Genomic DNA, 16,754 nt, shown 5'->3' with positions numbered 1-16,754 from the left:
CTCTGACCACATGGGAAACAGAAAAAGTATTTTCAGGGTAGGTCCTACTTCATACTTTTGAGCTGTTGAACAAGAGAATTGTCTGTGGTCTTGAAAAGGAACTGTTTCTTCATGGAAAAGCATGAAAATGCAAAAATTTAATGACCCTTGCTAAGTCTTCAAATAGTGAGAAATCAGTCTCTCTCTTTAGATGACTAGGTTCAACAATTAATGCATTGACCACAGGGGGAAAGCAGACTGATTTGTCTTCCTTTTGCATGCAGGACTTGCCTCTCGGTAAATTCAACTGGGTTTGCCTGATACAATAGTCACCTGCTGTCCTGTAGCAGTGAATGCTGCAGTGGGGTTCCGCCTAAGTCAAATTAAGGGACTTGAGATGAGAGCAATGGAGAGAGGCAGTGGCCAGAATCATCTCTTGGAAGTGCAGTCACAGAAAAAATAATGTCTCTGAGGCTTAACCCAACCGTATGATGTGACACTGGATGGGAGACCTGCAGTTGAATTTCCTAATTCTTTGGCTAGTGATGATTAGAAGCTTTGTGCAGTGGAGGTGCTGGGTCTGCATTAGTGCCTGTCACCCAACTGCAGAATGTGAAACTGCTTTCTAGCTTCAGCCCTTTTGGCAGCAGTATTATGGCTGCTCTAAGGGAAGACAGAATAAAGCTGTGAAGCAGTCCAAGGGCAGAGCAGTGGTTAGAGACACAAAACCAAACTCATTTGGATAGCTTAACATTGTGTATTCCTGTCTTTCTGGAAGGGGAGACCACCTCCAAATAACTCCAGGGACAGACTGCCAAGCTTCAGGCTAATGTAAATTAAAACAATTATGCTCTTACAATTTTAAGTTTATTTTGGCAATGCTAGCAAATTCTTAACAGTAAAGCGAGTTAGTCACTCGGGGGAGGTTTTGAGATGTCCCAGAGGAAAGTACTGGGCAGTAACAGACAGCTGGAAGTTCAACAGTTTTCTGTTGTCACCCTCTGGTTCATTATGCAGAGTCTGCAGCAGGGTTAGCAAGAGAAATGCAGACTTTTAGTGACGTGAGGCCATTTATTCTTATCTCCTGTTTTCAGAGCAGTTTGTTGGTTGTCTGGTGGAGACTGAGCATGCGCATGGTGATGCTGGCTGAAGCTGAACTTTAGAAGTATGCTAGGAGTTTGGGGGATTGCAAAAAGAGGTGAAAGAGTGATCCAGAGATTATATTGGCAGGCAGTACGGATCCAGCCCTCCCAGCACTGGCTACGCTGACCAACCTGCTGTGATCTGTTGAATGGTCACTGATTCAGCTATAGCAGCTATGAAGAAATTAATTATCATTTGAGCAATAAAACCAATACTGCTTATTTGAGCAACAGCACAAATACTGATTATTTTGACATGCTTGACTGCTATCTCCACTAGTGCTACCAAGGAAGAACACCTGTGCAGACTGAACACTTGTACTTTTATCTCACTGTATTGTCCTTTGCTCAGATATTTCATGGAGGAGGGAAAAACTGATGTGATGTGCTGAGCAGGTTAGGGTTGATTAGCATTCAGGCAGTTGGACTAGATAATTAGGTCCCTTCAAACATTCTATTCTATTCTATTCTATTCTATTCTATTCTATTCTATTCTATTCTATTCTATTCTATTCTATTCTATTCTATTCTATTCTATTCAAGGTCTTTAATATTAAATAAGATATTGTAATATAGCCATGAGCTATTTCTTCCTGTGTGTATATGTGTGTACACATGCAGGCATATATTTAATACATAATTAAAAAATATACTGTATATGCTTCTTAAAATTATATAAATTAATTTCATAGCCTAAGGCAGTTCAAAGCTAGAAGGAGCCACTGGTTCATTTAATCCAATCCCCACTTGGTCCAGGCCAGGAATCTTTTCCCAAATATGTGGTATTAACACCAGAAATAATATGTCTGAGTAAAGGGTATTCTTCATAAAAGCAGGGAGTCTTGATCCAAGGGTTTAAAACCCCTCCAAACAAACAAACCAACCAGAAAAAAACACCTCTCACTTCCTTTGGTAGCCTGGTACACAGGTTTATTGTTTTTACCACTAATAAAGCGTGCATTTTTCAGATTCTATTTTTTTTTCTAGGCAGTGGTTCATTCTATGTCTTTTTCCATTTGATTAAAGATTTCTGAGATAATAACAGGGTTTCTTAATATTTGTCTCAAGAAAAGACTAATTGGAGATCTTATTAAAAAACATTTTTAGTGTAAAGATGAGAATGAATGAATGTTGTTGAATTACCTTGTTTATACTTAATATCACATACCTAGAATATATGAGGCCATTTATTTCTGGAGGTAAAGAATTGCTGTTGCAGTTGGGGTGGGGGGAAGCCATGTACCCAGCTTCCTTGCTAGTTGTGCATGAAATCATGGCTGTTGGTGTGCATGTGTAAATCTCAGAACTGGACAATTTAACCTAAGATGCCATTTTGCTCTCACTTCTGTTTTAAAAGGCAATGTCAGAAGTAAGAGCATGTGACTGACGGGCTCAGTATGCAGCAACCTTGCTGGCAGCTTTTGAGATGCCTCCAGTTCTGCCTGTCTCCGCTGTTTCTCTGTCAGAGTCTCAGAGTTGTTGGTTTTGTTGTTGTTTTGGGGGATTTGTTCAAGTTTTATGTTTTTGTCCTTACTACAGTTCCCTATGTTGAAATACTTCAGTTCTTGTGAGCATTTCACATAAGCAGTCTGGAACAAGTCTTTTCCCCTTTCAGGTATCTAAATCTCTGCATGTGCAGTGATCCCACAGAGCCAATGTCTGCTCATTTGTTGGCTTCATCTGTTCCAAAAGCAGAAGAATGTTCATTCACCTCGTCTTTGCTGCTATAAACATGCATGTCTGAGTTTGTAAATAGAGATTATTTGTCCAAAATGGGCCCAAAGGACCTACTTCTTCCTGATTTAAAGAATAGGATGGTTACAGTCAATTGCTTAAATTTATGGGTAACTGCTGCTTTGTAAAATCATGACAGAATAGCAGGAAGAAAATGTATTTTTAACAAATACAGAGTGTTAGTGAGACTCAAGTGTTAAGCATGATTCGGAGTTCAAGCTGCTGTGTCTATTAAGTATTTAAACTATGGCATTTCATTATAGCCTTCGCTGCCTTTTATGTATTGTGACAGAGCGGTTACTAAACCCCTGCCCTTTACTCCCTTGGGTTGGAACTGCCCTGCTGGGTGCATACAGCCTGTCCTGCTCATAACGGATAGAAAATTTCCTTCAGCAAAAGAAGCAAGAGTGTCTGAGCTCTGTCCATGTTGCAACAAGCCCCTGGGCAGCATGTGTGCAACTCTACCCTGATGCCAAAAAGTCCTAAGTGAACCTGACTTCAGTTTAATAAAACTGTAGAACAAGTTACATAACAGTTTGATAGCATTTTTGTGCTGGGTTTTGTATGACATTGAGATAAACATGCTTTTGGCCTTTGTTTCTTTCCCTGTAAGGAAGGTGGGTAAAAATCTTGATTCAGTTCTGCAAATGTCTTAGGAAAAACATGTTAAGGGCAGTGGCCTCACTGACAAGGGCACAGTCTCTTAGTGGCCAAGAGAGGTGAAAAGAACAGGGCTGGGGAGGGTAATCTGGTTCAGCCAGGAATCACCAGAAAAGTTTATAGTGTTGGGACAGGTCCAAAGCCAAACAGGGAGGCAAGTCAGTGGGACAGATTGGCGGGGGGACATGGACAGGTATAGGCAGAGCTGCAATGCTGCTCAGGCAAGGGCTTCCCATCTCATTGGTAACTTATTGCAAACAGGAAAGGAGAGGTACACAATCATTGAGGAAATGTACAATTTCCTGAGTTTTGGCCATAGGAAAAAGAAAGCATCCCTAACTGCAGAAAATGCATTAAAGTAACTTTAAAGTTTCTTCTCAGGTATCATGACTAGATGATATCCTGGAGATGGGGCAAGTTGTTTCTGGGTTCCAACAGTGAGTTTTTAAAAGTGGCCACCAGCATGTGGAATTAGACGCAAAAAGCTTTTCAGGGCTCATTTTGTTAATTTTGGCATTTCACAGGTCAAATGAAAAGGTTAATGAGTAGGGTTGGTGTACTCCTTCAGCTTGTCTGATATATGTAGGTGAAAACCTGGCAAATGTCACAGTTCATGAACAGAAACAGATGTGTTTATGCATGACCTGTGATAAGGTTGCCAGTCTGAAACTGAATCCAAAGAACTGTGAGTTGGTTTAAGGATAGAAAATTTATTTCTTGTTTTCTGTCAGTGATGTAGTAATTGGAGAATGAATTTACACAGGCAAGAACAAAACAAGCAGCTGAGCAGAACTCCTTAAACCCACCAGATGTGCAGAGTTTTGTAGGATTACGGTCTTATTATTACAGAAGGTAAACTGGTAGATTTGCCAGTGTTGCAAAACATACACGTAAGTTGTAGATGAAAAGGAAACTATTTCAGTCATCAATAGAAATGTGATATAGCAGGTTCAGAGTTGAAAAGGCCCATTGCAAATGTTCCCCTAATATATATATTTTTTGAAAACCCTTCCATATTAAATACAGATGCTAGAGCCTGCAGTTTGGGGCAGTATTGACACAAGAACATAAAAAATCTTGAGGGTATGGTTATTGAGGACGCTTAAAACAGTTAGAGCTTAAATTCTCTAGGGAGAAGTTATTGCAACACTCAAAAGGAACTCCTGGCAGTCATTAAAGCTACAAAATATATCCAACACTAGTATAGGAAGATGTTAATGGTCAGGACAGACCATACATCCCTGCAGTGGCTCAGTAGATCCTGCAATTCTGAGAAGGTTGCCACGTGTCTAGAAAAGCTGCAACACTAACATTTTGCAATTACAACTACTTTGTTTTGTGCCTTCCTGTGTTGACTCTAGTGCAGGACTAATTGGGAAGTGATTAATGATTTCTGAAGAGAATGAGGATGCTAGGAAGGAGTAAGCCTTCTTTTCTTTTGGCATAGGTGAAAACTGGTTCATCCAGGTGAGAATTGTCCATAGTAAACAACAGTTTCTCAAAGTGGGGGTTATATCTGGAAAACATACAATGAAAAGATGGTTTGGCAATGAAGCCACTTTAGAAGTGGTATCTTTTCAGAATACCATAGTAAAAAACCCCTCTGCTTAGAATAAGAAAGCACTGAGTGTAAACATGAAGTTGTAGAGGACAGCAGAAGAAACCAATTGATTATTGGCTCAGGTGTTGGTTACTTGCCAGTTCTATGCATCATGGACTCGGTGTGAGAGAGATGTTGAAAAGGATCTGGGTTGACCACTTGTGTGATGCGGTCCATAAAGTCTCACAAAGCGTTTCATGTGCATGGAGCTGGGTAAGATCCTTGAATGGATCCAAATGGCCAAACTGATCTCATGGGCAGGAGTAAGGTTTTGCATTTCTGTTTCTCAAGCTTACATTCCCTATAGAATATGTATAGCGCTGGTTCTGTGCTGACTCTTCCTGACTGGAGTGTGATGAGGTAGCCTGCTGATGAGGGGAAAGCTCGGATAATAGACAGGCATGTAAACTTCTCTGTGAAGGCAGCAGGTTTTGTGAAGGCGTAGACCATATAATCTCTTTAATGTAAATTGCTGCAGTTACATCTTAGAACTAACAGAGAAAGTAACCTAGATTTCTAAATAAATCCAGTACACAGTTATATACTGGGGTAATATTGTCTTTCCTTTGACAGGTATTTCACTGTAACATGCTACTGAATTTCTAATTTCAAATGATACAAGGAAGCCTGGCCATGAGAAGTGTTGACAGTGTAATTTGATTTTATTTGTATCATTGTCACTTCATGTGTGGGACATTCTTTTCTGTTTTATTTTTTTAACGAGAAACGTTCCATCAGATTATGAAAAGAACATTTTCTGTTGCCCAATGTATAAGCAAAAAAACCTAACAGACCAAAACCCCAATATTAAAAAGAACAGAAAAATAAAACAAGTTAAACAATAATACTTGACTTTTATGTATAACGCATTGACTTCAGAAATCTGAGTCATTCCATCCATATAAACAAATTATATAGTAGTAACAAAGTGCATGAAGCAAATTGCTAAATTTAACTAAGGTATTAAAATAAAAAGTACTTTAAAACAATACTTTAACAGTTTCTTGCCATGATTCCATCATGCATCAATACAAATCAAATCCTGAGGCAACCTGTGCCTATGACAGTCTTTCTGTATTACTGTGTAAATAAATGGAAGTAATGATCAGACTCGCAAGAGGGTGAAAAACATCAAGACAAATCATCTATTTATAACAGAGCTGTAATTAAAAAAAAAAAAAATCAAAGTGCACTGCTGGTACATCTCATTTGAGCCTATATGGGATGTGTATAGCACAGGGGCATGATCCAGTCTCCAATGGTTTCAATGCTTTGTTTAAGCACCAAGGGAATAAAGAACGATGGATGTTCTGTTACTAGCATTACTATGAATAGCATGAAAACCGAAAAATTGTACCAGAATATATACGTAAACATCTTTTGTATACTGAGGAGGCAAACACTCTTAAATTATCTGATGTGTACAGTACTGGTACTTAATGTTTTGGTGCCAGTACCAGACTGGTCCAGTAATTAGCATTCAGATCTATTTCTAATTACAGATAAGGCATATAACAAAAAAGTAAATATTTGGTTATTAATATCTCATACAGTTCAGCAACCCAACCAGTCAGAATTTATCTTGCCAATTTTAACAATCTTCAAACTCTTGTCTTCCATTTGTAGATAGTACTGATCTTTGAAAAAATAGGTGTATCCTGTGAAGGTAAATAAAAAAGCATACTCAGATTATGGAGCACATAATTCTTGATCAAAGCTTTTTTGTCTGTTTGATATTATGAAGCTTAATGAACTGGAAGACTTATCTCCCAAAAGAGATTTAATTTAAAAATACATAAAAATTCCCATCCTGGAGAAGAGAGGTCTTCTTAATTGAAGCCTGCAGTCAGGTTACCATTTTGTGAGCCAGAATTTTCTGGTAAAAAATGTTTGCTGGCAAGATAGATGTTGAAAATGTAATTGAGTCGAGAGTCATGTGATATCAGTGGTGCTTCCAGACATTTATGTGTATCTGTGCAAAATATGAGGCCACTTAAAACCATGGGCCAGGGTCTCAGCTGCAGTTTATAGGAGGTTAAACAAAAGAGCAAAATACAACCTGTTTGTGCCTTTGCTCAAGACTATCATACTTGAGTTCTGGCTAGAGCGGGTTGATGCTGAAATGGTATTGTGACTGCATGCTGGTGCTGAGGAACCAATTTTCCCCATGCCCAAGTTGGAAAACCAGCATGAACCCAGATCTGAGTCTCTGGGACATCTTGACATAAAAGTGTACAACATAGCAATGGAAAACAATGAGATGCTTCAAGACATGTAAACAAGAGAGTATATAGCTGCCTTTTTAAAAAAAAAAAAAAAAAGTGTTCAGCATCAAGGAAATAAATGATAGAGTAGTAGCAGGTTGAATTCAATGACCACGAAAAGGGAAACTAACATAACTATTATTATTATTTGCTTGGATAAAAATATTCAGGAGAGATCATATTCCCTAAACATTTCATTTTACAGAGTTTAAACTGTGATTAGTAGGGTATTTATCAACTGATATTTAATGGGAAAATAAAGAGACAAAAAACGTTTGTTTGAACCAGTATCCAAAGCTGGATGGGAATTTGTCTCCTACTCATGGACCACAAGAAATTAATCTCCAATAAGTTTTACAGCAGACAAATAAGAGAGCTTGTTAGTGACTTAAATCAGAATTATGGCTTACCACTGTCACCAAGACCCAGGACAGCATCAAGGTTATCTGGAACACCATTCCAAGAGTCAGCAATGAATTTAGGGGATGCAAGCTCCATTTTCTTCTTTTCTTCATTGTACCTGAAGAAAATTATATCCCTGCATTACAGATCTGTATTTAATGTTAAAATGTAACATAATTTTTCAGGAAGTCCTCAGCAAATGTGAGTATATAAAGCAATCAAACAGAAATATAATAACTGAGTTTGTAACATTGTTTCTATTTCATTATAATTATTCCTGACTCCTTTAAAACCCTGTGAAATTTTATGTCCATTTGGAAATGCAATTCTTGCTGAATTGAAAATATACTTTCTAAGCAAAACCCTTTTCAGAAATGTATCTTTAAAATGTCAAACATAATTCTAGGAAAGGTAACTTTTTTCAGGCAGCAGCCAGCATATGAAGGTAGCAGATTTTAATGTGAAATGGCTATCTTTTAAAAATCTCATTTGAAATATGCTTGTAGTCCATGTAATTGATGGATTTATATTAAATTACTAATTACCTTCCCTAACAGTTCATTAAAAAACCCTGTTATTTTCACAGTCTCTCTTTCAGTGATGATCATCAGATAAATGCCAAGTTAAAAAGACATGCTTTTCTTCGGGGACAAGAAACCCCCAAATCACAATGGCTTTCACAATCTATGCTTTAAAGAGGAAAGACTCAGCTGGTGTAAATGCACCAGACTCCATGGAAGTCGGATCTAGTTTTCAGTGCCCTTCAGAAGTGAGTGGATCTGTCTGAATCCACATCTGCAGATGAGCAGTTGTTACATTTGTGTGCTTTCCCCTGTAGAATGCAAAGATAGATTTGTGCAAAACCAGTTTTACACTCCAACAAACAAGTGATCCAGGATCTCCCCTGCCCATATACATGGAATAAATGTCCCAGAGATGCAAGGTCCTTGAGAGTGAAGATGGAAGGAGCGAGTCTGTGGCCTGGTTTCCCCATTTTTCTGATTCATAGATGGGAGTCAGTGCTGCGCAGGAGGAATGGAGATGTCCTGAGGAGCAGTGACACGGGATATAGTTTGAACCAGACTTCCAATGCATGCAAGGCCTCAGTCACCCTGGCAGCAACTCTTCAGGAGCAGTGGACTTCAGAGAGGTCGTCTGACTAGCACTGGAGGGAGGGAAGCATTTGTGTTCTCTATTTCTATTTATCCATATCTGTATGTATCTTGGGTTACCTTTCCCTCATTGCTGTATGGAACTACTTGGATAGTAGTTCCAAAGTAACACCAGTGCAAATGAGCAGTAGGTTGGTCAAAATAAATTTAAATAATTAATTTAAATTACTTACTATTTTTTCCTTGGATATTTAAAGAAAATCTAGTATCCTGCTGGGTAGCTTTAAAACTTCAGCTGTGGAATCTGAGCCACCTCCTCTTCACCTTGCTTAACAATCTTGTTATAATAACACTAAAACAGCTTGGGGCTGGAAGGATGGAGAGGACACTTTCAAAAAATCCATTTAAAGTAAGTGTGATAATGGCACAGGAAGGATTATTTTGATTCTGTGTGGCAGAGTCCTTGTATAAAATAAAACAGACACATACTTAAGAGTTATAGCATCTGTGTTAAACAGAGATGCATTTTTTCTTGAAATATTTGTCAACTGCTGGCTTGGTTCTTTACACAGATAGAAATCACTTAAGCTTATTTTGATTCCATAACAATAAATTATGTATTCTGCAGTGACTACAATTGATAAGGTACTTTGTTAAAAATACTGTCTGTGATTAGAGTGATTAATTACTTAGAGGCCCTGGAGTAGATTAATAAAAACAATCATTGGTACAGAGGAGACGAGCAGCTTTGCTAACTCATAGTTTGTAGGTCTTGGTAGGAATCCAAAGTATTGCGCATGGCTGTATGAGAACTACTTGCAAATGTTTAAGATGGTCTCTACAATAGGACACTGAAAAATTAATAACATTTTAAGTTGTTCTTTTTTTTTTTTTTTTTTTTAGATAATGGAGAAGAGTACTGTCCTCAAAGTAATTGAAAGTTATGATCAAGTGGCAATTGTGAAAGGGTATTTTATTTACTTACAGGAATCCACAGCCATTAGGATATAATAAAGACATTCATCCAGTTTGATCATAACATGAAATTAATGTTCACATAAAACGGACTCAATTATACTGAGACCTCCTTTGATATTTTATATAGAGCATCTCTCAGAAGGAACCCTTATAGCTTGGAGAATCTTTTAGATTTCTGGTGGGTGTTTCAAATGTTTAACTTTCCTCTAAATTGTCAGTTAATGAATGGTTCAACTTTCAGCCTGTTTTGTAATGTCTGCATTCCTGAAGTAAAGCCCTGTTCCTCAAAGAGACCTCTGATGGTGAAAGCAGGAGTTAGTGTCTCTGTTTTGTTCCCATGCCATTCTGATAGACAGAGGTAACTCAAAGTTCCTCAAAGCACCAGAGTGTCTCCGTTTTTTATGATGATCTTTTGTGCCAGATCTTCCTGCCCATTATGATAATGAAATTCTATTAAATGCAGTTAGTAGATTCTTCATCAGGTGTAATGTAGGATATTTATCTCTACCACAGTTATAGCCTTGAGACATTTTAAGGACATTCTTTCCTAATCTAAGAGTCCAAGATCTTTCCTGGATGGAGCGTGGCAGCAGGTCACCTGAGTTTGGTTGTTTGCATTGCATTATATTTTGCTTCTCATACAGTCTTTTGAACAGGAACCTTAGTTCAAATACAGTTACATGCATTTGTGGAATACCGCATTTGTGGTGTTCTTTGCAACAAAAACTTCTCTGAGCATGTACTGCAAACATGAAAAGGATTGTAGAGATAGTCAAAATGAACTGAAGCTAAGATTTTTCCCAAAGTATTAACAGATAGGCTTCTTGTGTTTTGTTCAGATCTCCTCATTGCTAACTCTATTAGTAGAGCAAAAGGATTTACAGTCATCCCCAGAATGCTTTGCCAGTCACACTGCTGTTTCTTTTACATCCAGTGCCTCCGAACTCGATGGCTTAGCAAAAGAATTTCAAAGGCAATTTGGTCAGTCTTTGGCCTCAAGTGATTTGAGATCAGCCCATTTTAAGGAATTCCTCTCAGAGTTTTCCCCCAGCAACAGTGAGCTGACAGAAGGGATGGCTTGCCCTTCTCAAAAGCCTGAGACTGATGTGGGGCAGTTGGTAAACAGGGGTTGAGAAATGGGTTGGTGGTGAGTGGCCTGACAGAGACTCCCAGATACTGCCATCATTGCAAGCTGTGTTCTCAAATATGTGCTAGTTTCCTGCTGCTGAACTGAAGTGCTTTCCTAGCCATAGTCCATGGATCAGCATCCTCACTCACCACTGCTGTCAGCTCTGTCCTGGCAGCCCTCGTTGTGTATTCTCTAAGGCTGAACCCCCTGTGTTTGGTTCCTGCCTCCTGCACCTCAGTGTGCATTCAGCTCTAGAGACACAGCTTGGCAAACAGTGTACCACCACCACTTCAATGCATCTTACTTCCAGTATCTGTCTCCAGCAAAAATGTATGTCCTCTTGTTTCTGCCCCAGTTAAAAGCTGCATCAACGCGCTGCACATCAGGGGGTAGTCCCAGGTTGGTGAGTTTCTTTGGATAGCCCCTGTCCAAGTTACTGGCTGTATAAACCCAGTACTCATTTCCTAAGCAGGGAAGAAAACAAAACAAACACACACTGTTTATTGATCTGATACAGAGCAGTATTTCTTCTTTTATGCTCTGTATGAGACTTCTTATCGCGCTAACTGTACTACCAGTCTTTCTAATATTTTACCAACTGTGAAGCACTAGATTAGAGTGCAGGTGTACTCTGATTACAATTTCTGCTTTTGCTTCCTGAGTGTTGCTTGCCTCTTAGCAAAAGACATCACTTCAGCATGCTCTTGCTTCCTCCCTTCTTAACTGTCTCATCTTTGAGACAGACACTGTCTTAGTACAGTTGGGGTTATATTAAAACAAATAGTTAATATTTGTAATTTTTTGTATGATGAAGATGGTCTGAAACCAGGCATGAGCATCTGAAAGTCAAATGCAGAAACTCATGTTCACCCTCCATTTGTTTTGTTGAGCAATTTTATTGAGTAATTAACATGAAGTTTTTGCCCAGAGTTCCTATTTCTGTTTATTGTCATACAGAGTTTTCTAATGTCTCTCCAAATATGTAGTAATGGAAGATATAGTAGTATTCTACATTCTTTACATAAAATTACACTTTACTTAGTAAACACCCTCACAAGATTCACTGAAAGCTATGGAAAGATTCATTCATGAAAGGATATTCATTGATTCTGTGCTAGTGGGAAAGAAAGTAAGTAAAGTATTAATATGAGAAAAGTGTAAAGTGTAGTGTTTTGAGTTCATGCGACGTTACAATTTTGCCGTTTGGGAGCAAAGGGTGGGTCTCAGGAGTAGGTATTTTAAGACAGTTGGGGCACATGTAACTTTCAAACCTATCTTTGTTTGATAGTTTGTATTTACTTATTTATTTATAAAGTAGGTTCTCCTGAAGATTATAAAGAGAGGGAGAGAGGTTAGATGTAATAGGATTATGTATAGTATATGCAGTAATTAAACTGTTTTGGCTTGCCTGAAATAAAACTTTTCCAAGCTTTTTTTTTTTTTTTTTTTTTTTGGTGTGTGTGTGTGTGTGTTTTGTTTTGTTTTGTTTTTTTGTTTTGGGTTTTTTGGGGTTTTTTGGTTTGTTTTTTTGTTTTCCCCCTCCATGTAAACTCGGGCAAATGGCCTTGGAGACATGTGGAATAGATTATCATTACTTTTTTTCCTCCTGTACAGAAAACGTACAGCAGCACTGGCCATATGTTTTTTACATGATTGGAGATGTTTAGTCATCTTTTAGTAGATACTGGAGCCCAGTTTTTGCTGGCTCAGTTTTTCATGTTGAAAACAGCCTCCCAGTTCCACTAATGTGGCCAGTGCAGCTGAACCGTATGTGTTCAGCTTATGACGGACGGAGCAGTGCTTCCTGTTATCCTCCTCTCCCATAGAGGCAGCTCGACAGCTGCCTGTATCCTCTGCCTGGTGAGCCACCATGGCAGATACTTGGAAGCCAGAGTAGAAGTCAGTCTTTGGCAAAAGAGGAGACAAGGAGAGACATGGCAGGAGAAAAAAATCTAATTTTCTCAAGCAACATGTACAGAGACATGATGAAACAGGGCTCCCACTGTTGGTGCTTTTTGTTTTAAGTAATGACTCTTGTTTAGTCTTGCTTATTGTTGAGTGTATCTTTCTAGGTGTTGATAGCTCCCCTTTGTTGCAATGGAGGCTGAATGCTGTTCAGTCTTTCAGACCCAGCCTTTAGTCCTAGAATCATCACCATGGGATGTTTTGGGATCTGTCACCCATACCTGCTGGCTCCACTGCCTCTTAGGCAGGCCATTCTCTGGCCCAGTTACAACTCGGAGGAAGTTGAGCTTGAATGCAACACTTATGCAAATGGCTATGTACATTTTAAAACTGATACCTGCAAAAAATACAGCCTTCTCGTCCTGAGGGGCCTCGTAGACAGCATCAATTTTCTCTGGCAGATCAGGCCAGAATGTAGCAACAAGAAGAGGACCTGTGGGTTTTCCTCGGGGGTTTACAGTCCTCCACATGAATCTGAGCAGAACAGAAAATTGTATGAGATTTACAATGAACTAATTCACTGGCACATCTGTTTCTCATAATTTCTGGCAAAGGCCACATAAGCGTGCGTACACACACATGCGCACACACACATTAGCAGCAACACACACTGTTTTCCTACGGTGACTGAAAAACCAAATCATTCATTTAGAAGCATGTTGCTCAAACAGTTGCACAATAAGCTGCATGCAGGTGAAATTGCTTGCACTGATTGCACTGATTGCTTTGGAGCTCCTGTTGCTTTTTCCATCAGGGCAAAATGTATTCTGTGCTTGAGTCTACAAATAAACTAATTTACAAGGCATTTAAACTATTAGAGCTCTCCTGCTGTTGTGTATGGAGCAGATAGATGAGTGTTTGACAAAAGCAGAGATTTATATTCCATGAATTGCTCTTGCAATTACTATTGTGGTGACTAAAAGTTCAAATTTAATAACAGTATATCAAACTGCTTGGAAGTGAGCTTGGCTGTAAAAGATACTTCTAGCACTAAAAATGTTCATTAGAGAAATGCCAAGGGTAATTTACTGGCTATTTTATGTATAAGTAGGATCATCATTTGATTTAAGCTTTAAAAAGCTGTAATTATCTTTAAATGGTAGAGCTTTGTGCAGAGGGCTTTTGGTATTAAAAATGACACTACTATTTCCTCCTCCATAGAGTGAAGAACTTTTTTCCCCAACAGAACAAAAGTTTTGCCATGGTCATAAAATGAAAAATCAGCAGGCTGGTGGAATCACTCTTGCATCAAACTGTAGCTATTAAATTCTCAGGTCAAACAGGTTTTACTATAATTATGTTGCTGAAGCTCAAGGTGCTACTAGCATTTTTTTTCCAGACTATAAATAATCATTACCCATTTCTACCTAGAATAATTAAACCCAGGATCTGAAGCTGAGTTTTGGTTTTGCCAAAAACTTGGAGGAGCAGACCTAAAGTCATTTAATAAATTGCTGTATTTTTATTAGCAGAAGTTTGACTGTGAACAGAGCTAGCTTGAGACAAATAAAACATTTTTAATGCATTTACGATTAGTTGCTGCAGACTGAATTATGGAAATCTGTGGTGTTTGATATGAGGAAGAGTACAACTGGAAAGTTCATTGTTTTTTCTGTCTCTTAATTAAAATACATATTAGTTTCACCTGACATGGTACTAATAATGAAAACAGTAATATGTTAACTTACTCTAATTTTGCATACATGTATGTTTTTTAACATGTACAAAAATATAGCTGAGCATAACTCACCATAATTTTTATTTTAAAAAAGAGACAAGGAATAAGGCATTTAGCTAATTACTCTTGCTCTTGACAGTGTTTAAACTCTTATGAAACTGTAAAAGGTAATAAAGTTTGTTTCATGTTTCTCTTTTTAGACAGAAAAGCAGATCCAATATTACATGAAATGGAAATCCATGTAACAGATCTTTCTAACACTGCATTTGTAAAAGTAGCTCCTTTAAAAATCAGTTACAGAATTCACAATCACATTTGGGCCTGATTTATGGTTGAGTCAGCACTAATAATTAGTGTCTGAATGAATTCCAAACTTTCCAGAGCCAACAGACTCGAACACCAAGTTTTTATTAAAGCACACATTTCAAAGTACTTGTTAAAATGGTGAGGTTTCCTCATGGAAAGGGAAACTTTGTCAAAACTGAATTTTCTTCTGTTTTTGAATCGGGTAGGAGGTATTTGTATTTCTACTCATCTTATTGAAGAGATGGTGACAATAATTATTTGGCTTTCTCATTTCACTTTGAACATGTTAAAATGTTTTAACTCATTCAGGTTAAATTTTAATCTTATGTTTATAGACTGATTTAATATTTTGTAACAGTAAATATTTTACATTATATTTCAATATAATCAAGATTTGCTGTTATTATTATTACTACTACTACATGCAGTTATGTAAAGGGACCAAATCAGAAGTTTGAATTTTTGTTCACTTTCAGAAGAAAAACATCTGTGTAAATGCTGTACTCGGACACTCAGTTGCTTGGAGGATTCTGTGCCCAGTGGAAAAGCTCAAGTGTTCTCTATAACCAACAGCACCTCCAGTAATTCCCTTTTATTTCTTTGGTTTGAAGGGGGAGGGAAAAACACTATTTTGAAAGAATTAATCTGATCTAACCTCCTTTTTGCTATTTACTCCTTTTGCTTGTGTAATATGACAGTTGGATGCTATGGTCATTTTCATGAATCATGGAAGTCACACGGCACATGATAGACATTTGTTTTTTGAATTCCAAAAGTGAGTCATAATGCTGCTTGCCTGATACTTGGAAAGCTGCAAGACTGACAGTCAAAGCAATTCCAGAGCAAAACAATTCAACAATTGTCTGCTTTTGCTGCATGTTCGATAAAGCATGAGTCAGTTTGAACAGATTGTTTTGGTACTCACATAGTTCTTTGACCAACTGTACTTGAATGCGAAATAATTCTGTTTTGTTGGGATTATATAGAATACGGATTTGCTTTGCTGATTTAGGAATAGATTTTAAATTGTTCCTTGTTGGATCAAGCCTTGCGTGATTACCAGTTTACAAAAGCAGAAGCCAGGTGGAGGTCTGGCTGAAAACCAAGGCCCACAAGTGAGCAAAACAAGATCAGTGTGCTGTGGACAGTGTGGAACCTGAAAGAGTTTTCTAATACTGTGAGAATGTTTTTCCTTTTGAAGGCACTGAGCTGAGGTGAATACTTTTGGTCTCTGATGACTGTGCTTGCAAAAGTGGGCACTGGTTTTGGCAAACTTGTTAGGCCAGTGTGTTGGGGCCAGCTCTGTGCAACTTGTTGGTGAAAGGGCCCAGTGCTGACTTTCTGTAAGGCCATTTCATGGCCAAGAAAGGGCAATTTCTTGCCATTAGGGATCACTGGATTGTAAGGAATCTTAGGCTGCCAATCTAGGGCCAAGAGGAATAGCACAAAAGGTACCACAGGTGTCCCCACAGGAATGTTCAGTGAACTATTTTGCCCCTAGCAGCTGTAATAGAAATGGGGAACATTATGTTCTTACAACCAGAAGTTTGATATCCAATTTCTGCATTGTTAAAACACAAAGCCAGTGATAAAGATGATGTCAGACTTCAAACCCAAAGCACCATTATTCTGGGTATCACATAGATGGGAAGTAGAAGAAAATGTACTGAAGGAATTACTGTATACTATAGCCTGCAAAATTACCCAATTAACCATGATTTTTTTGATATGAAAAGCTGGTGAGTAGAGTTAAACTGTGGAGCATAGTAATAAATCCTTCATATCTTCTTGCTGATAATTTAAAT

At 38.2% G+C, this 16,754-nt stretch overlaps 1 protein-coding gene across 1 annotated transcript in view; it reads right to left on the bottom strand.

Moving 5' to 3' along the window:
* Positions 1 to 5,758: 5,758 nt before the first annotated feature.
* The window catches only part of MMP2 (matrix metallopeptidase 2), a 35,266-nt gene continuing 24,270 nt past the window's right edge, over positions 5,759 to 16,754 (bottom strand). Inside the window, exons 10-13 of the mRNA XM_026856817.1 lie at positions 13,303 to 13,439; positions 11,305 to 11,464; positions 7,790 to 7,899; positions 5,759 to 6,773 (exon numbers count right to left, since the gene is read on the bottom strand). Of these exons, the coding sequence (XP_026712618.1) occupies positions 6,670 to 6,773; positions 7,790 to 7,899; positions 11,305 to 11,464; positions 13,303 to 13,439 (511 nt within the window). The 3' untranslated portion in view covers positions 5,759 to 6,669. The remainder of the gene's footprint in view (positions 6,774 to 7,789; positions 7,900 to 11,304; positions 11,465 to 13,302; positions 13,440 to 16,754) is intronic.

This window comes from Athene cunicularia, assembly GCF_003259725.1.
Source record: "Athene cunicularia isolate RWA chromosome 11 unlocalized genomic scaffold, athCun1 chr11_part1, whole genome shotgun sequence".
NCBI lineage: Eukaryota > Metazoa > Chordata > Aves > Strigiformes > Strigidae > Athene > Athene cunicularia.
This window is presented reverse-complemented; position numbering and strand designations above follow the sequence as displayed.